Source organism: Cucumis sativus, chromosome 2, assembly GCF_000004075.3.
Source record: "Cucumis sativus cultivar 9930 chromosome 2, Cucumber_9930_V3, whole genome shotgun sequence".
NCBI lineage: Eukaryota > Viridiplantae > Streptophyta > Magnoliopsida > Cucurbitales > Cucurbitaceae > Cucumis > Cucumis sativus.
In genome coordinates this window covers 134,738-138,499 of record NC_026656.2, presented here as the reverse complement: position 1 = coordinate 138,499, position 3,762 = coordinate 134,738, and the positions used below count along the sequence as shown (strand labels likewise).

Genomic DNA, 3,762 nt, shown 5'->3' with positions numbered 1-3,762 from the left:
TGGGAGTTGGGTGTTTAAAATTTGTTTCCATGAAAAAATTTAACATTTCTAAAAGTGACAAAGACCAAATTTGCAAACATTTGTTTAAAAAAGAAATTATATGGGAACTTGAGTGTTTAATAAATTTTGATGAAGTAAAATTTGGGTTTCTCAAACTGGTAAAACCTTAATTTAAAAAAATTAAAAAGAAATTGGAGTGATTGATTATTATGAAAAATAAATAAAGATAAGAAGAAAGTAATGTAAAATTGTGTGAGGTATATGGGTCGTGGGTGTAACCAAATTTGGGTGAAAAATTCAAGACAACTGTGGATCACTCCTATTCTTAGTATTGGTGTAATTATGGAGAAGGATGTATTTTGGAAATGCCAAGAATGAGACGGAAAAAAAGGTTTACCCAACACAATGGCAGACAACCACACAATTCTTCGAACAGCGGCTGGTTTGTATCCAGAGGTATTTTCCATTTTCCCTTTTGGCTCAGCAATGGGCGCTGTTCGAATTGTGTTCTTGATCATCCTTGTGGGGGGTGGTGGCCTACCTTCGTGTTGTCCCTTGTCCGAGAACGAGGCTCTGCTGAAGCTGAAGGAATCATTTACTCATTCTGAATCCTTGAATTCATGGAACCCAGACTCAGTACCCTGCTCGGCTCGATGGATTGGCATCATCTGTAATAGGGGCGTCATCACGGGCCTACATCTCTCCGGCCTTCAACTCTCAGGCAAGATCGATGTGGAAGCACTCCTCCAGCTTCGTGGTCTTCGGACTATTAGCTTCGTCGACAACCAATTCTCCGGCCCCATTCCGGAATTCAACAAAATTGGGGTTCTGAAGTCCCTCCTCCTCACTGGGAACCACTTCTCCGGCGCTATCCCAAGCGATTTCTTTTCCTCTCTTACCTCCCTAAAAAAGGTGTGGCTCTCCTCCAACAACTTCTCCGGGAACATTCCGCACTCTCTGGCACAACTCTCTCATTTGATCGAACTCCACCTTGAGAGCAACCAATTCTCGGGGCCCATCCCCCACCTCAAACACGCCTCCATCATAACCTCCCTCAATGTCTCCAACAACAAGCTCGAGGGTCAAATACCGGACATCCTCTCCAAATTCGACGCGAAGGCATTCGCTGGAAATGAAGGCCTCTGCGGGAACCCACTTCCCAAATCTTGCGGGGCCCAAATTTCTGAAGATCAGAAGCCCCCTTCTTCACCTCCTGGGGAATCCCAAGGTAACATTTCCAAGCTGGTTGTGGCATCCTTGATAGCGGTGACTGTATTTCTGATGGTGTTCATATTCCTGAGCGCCTCCAAGAGGAGAGAGGATGAGTTCAGCGTGCTGGGGAGGGAGCAGATGGAGGAGGTGGTGGAGGTGCACGTCCCGAGCTCTGGTCACGACAAGCAGTCGAGTAGAAGAGGAGGTGGGGACTCCAAGAGAGGCTCACAACAGGGGAAGGCGGGGATGAGCGATCTTGTGGTGGTCAATGAAGACAAGGGTATATTTGGGTTGGCGGATTTGATGAAGGCTGCGGCAGAGGTTCTAGGGAATGGGGGCTTGGGCTCCGCATACAAGGCGGTCATGTCCAACGGGTTGTCAGTGGTGGTAAAGAGAATGAGAGAGATGAACAAACTAGGGAAGGATGGGTTCGATGCGGAGATGAGGCGCCTTGGAAGACTGCGCCATCACAACATATTAACGCCTTTGGCCTATCATTACAGGAGAGAGGAGAAACTGTTGGTGTCAGAATACATTCCAAAGGGAAGCCTCTTGTATGTGTTGCATGGTAAGTACACTAGATACGAATATATATATGGCAACGAAGAGGTGCAAACACCCTATCTCATATACTCACCATTTTTTTCACCCCAAGAAAATACAAATTTTACTAAATAGTCTAGTAAAATTTTATTTTTACGTGACCAAGAGATGAAAACAATATGAAATAGGTGATTTAAGATTACACCCAAGTTTTTTTATATTCATGTCTATGTCTATGTACTACTAATTAAATTAAAATTAATAAATTCATATAAAAATACAATCCATCAGGTGACCGTGGAGCCTGCCATGCGGACCTCAACTGGGCCACCCGATTAAGGATCGTGCAGGGGATCGCAAGGGGATTGGGGTTCCTACATTCAGAATTTGCAACCTATGATCTGCCGCATGGGAATCTGAAATCTAGCAACGTTCTTCTATGCGACAACTATGAGCCACTTCTGAGCGACTACGCCTTCCATCCCCTTATCAACCCCAACAATGCGACACAAGCAATGTTCGCATACAGATCCCCTGAGTACGCCCAATACCAAGAAGTCTCTCCCAAGTCTGATGTTTATTGTCTTGGCATTATCATTCTTGAAATCATGACCAGTAAATTTCCTTCTCAATATCTTACCAATGGCAAGGGTGGCACCGATGTGGTGCAATGGGTCTCCTCCGCGGTTTCTGAGAAGAGGGAGGCTGAACTCATCGATCCTGAGATTGCAAACGACACTGATGCACTTGATCGCATGGTCCACCTCCTCACAATCGGCGCAGATTGCACCCACAACAATCCTCAGCAACGGCCAGAAATGAGGGAAGCCATTAGGAGAATAGAAGAGATATGAGTCAGGGGCAGGAATATTCATTGATTTTTAATCTGCAAATACCTTTTCTTTTTTTCCTTTTCTTAAGTAAAAAAAAAAAAAAAAAAAAAAAAAGACAAACAAAAACCAACGACAACAAAACACTACGGAGGTAAAAACAAAACAAAAGAAAACAAAAAAAGAAAACAACTAATGCGGGAGTAGAGATAAATGGACAGTTTGATTGAAATTTGTGTGTAAGTAAATTAATTAAAGTAGAGAAGCAATGGAGCAGGAGGGTAGGAGGAGAGGTTTGTGAGCGTTTCAATCCCCCGCCGAAAACACGCCACCAGATCATGTCTCGGATCGGATCCCCCCGGGACTTCACGTTACAATGGCTCCACCTCTTAGTTTTTGTGTAACATCATCTCTGTATATGCATCAACTTCACTTTTGTATTTTTTTTTTGCATGTAAATGGAATTTACAACACTTGGGGGTTGGGATTTGTTGATTAGTTTTTTTTTTTTTTTTTCTTTTTATAATCTCTATCTTTATTCGTTTCTTCAACCTTCATAGAAATCGTTCACTTCTGTCATTTTGCAGTTCTTCAGAATTTCCTCAAACTTTTTTAAAGTTGATTTAAAATCAGCCTACTACTTATTTTTGGCCTCTAATAATTGGTCTTTTTAGAGGAATGTTAGAAGTTTTTTTCCAAAAAAACATTGAAGAGTTTTTTTTTTTTTGTAAGATCCAAACTAGTCTTCCAACCGTTCCTTTTAAGTTTTGGTCCAACCACTCTTTGGCTCAAGGGTTTAGGTTAAATAAGTATGAGATCGTATATTTAGCATGACCTATGACATATAGAAAAATAAACTTGGGTCGAGATTGATGTTCCTTAGTGGTGAACTAATTAAGACAACATCCAAAGCGTTCCAAAAATAGCTAATGCTAGCCTTAAAAAAAATTTTTTTGGTCGACTTCAGAAAGTTCTAAAAATTAACATGTAACTAGTAAGTGATCACATTTGGAGGAATGTTAAAGTTTTTTCCAAAAAAGTTTAATTATGAAGCCACATACTGAATTTTTATTTTGGTGTTTAAAACAAATTTTCAACGATTTTTTTCCCTATACCTCTTTAGATTATAGATTCTTGGCTAATGATTGCGGGATCATATTTTAAGCAAGATCTATGC

At 41.3% G+C, this 3,762-nt stretch overlaps 1 protein-coding gene across 1 annotated transcript; it reads left to right on the top strand.

Moving 5' to 3' along the window:
- Nucleotides 1-257: 257 nt before the first annotated feature.
- Nucleotides 258-3,083, top strand: LOC101215919 (pollen receptor-like kinase 3). The gene is made up of 2 exons (XM_004141133.3): nucleotides 258-1,780; nucleotides 2,047-3,083. Exons 1-2 carry the CDS (start codon nucleotides 406-408, stop codon nucleotides 2,607-2,609), a joined length of 1,938 nt encoding a protein of 645 aa, XP_004141181.2. The 5' UTR covers nucleotides 258-405; the 3' UTR covers nucleotides 2,610-3,083.
- The last annotated feature ends 679 nt before the right edge of the window (nucleotides 3,084-3,762 follow it).

Excerpts from the sequence above, each read along its gene's own strand:
- LOC101215919 (XM_004141133.3), top strand. The coding sequence starts at position 406 with ATGGCAGACAACCACACAATTCTTCGAACAGCGGCTGGTTTGTATCCA. Across the intron at positions 1,781-2,046 it reads CCTCTTGTATGTGTTGCATG|GTGACCGTGGAGCCTGCCAT; the intron begins GTAAGTACACTA and ends ACAATCCATCAG.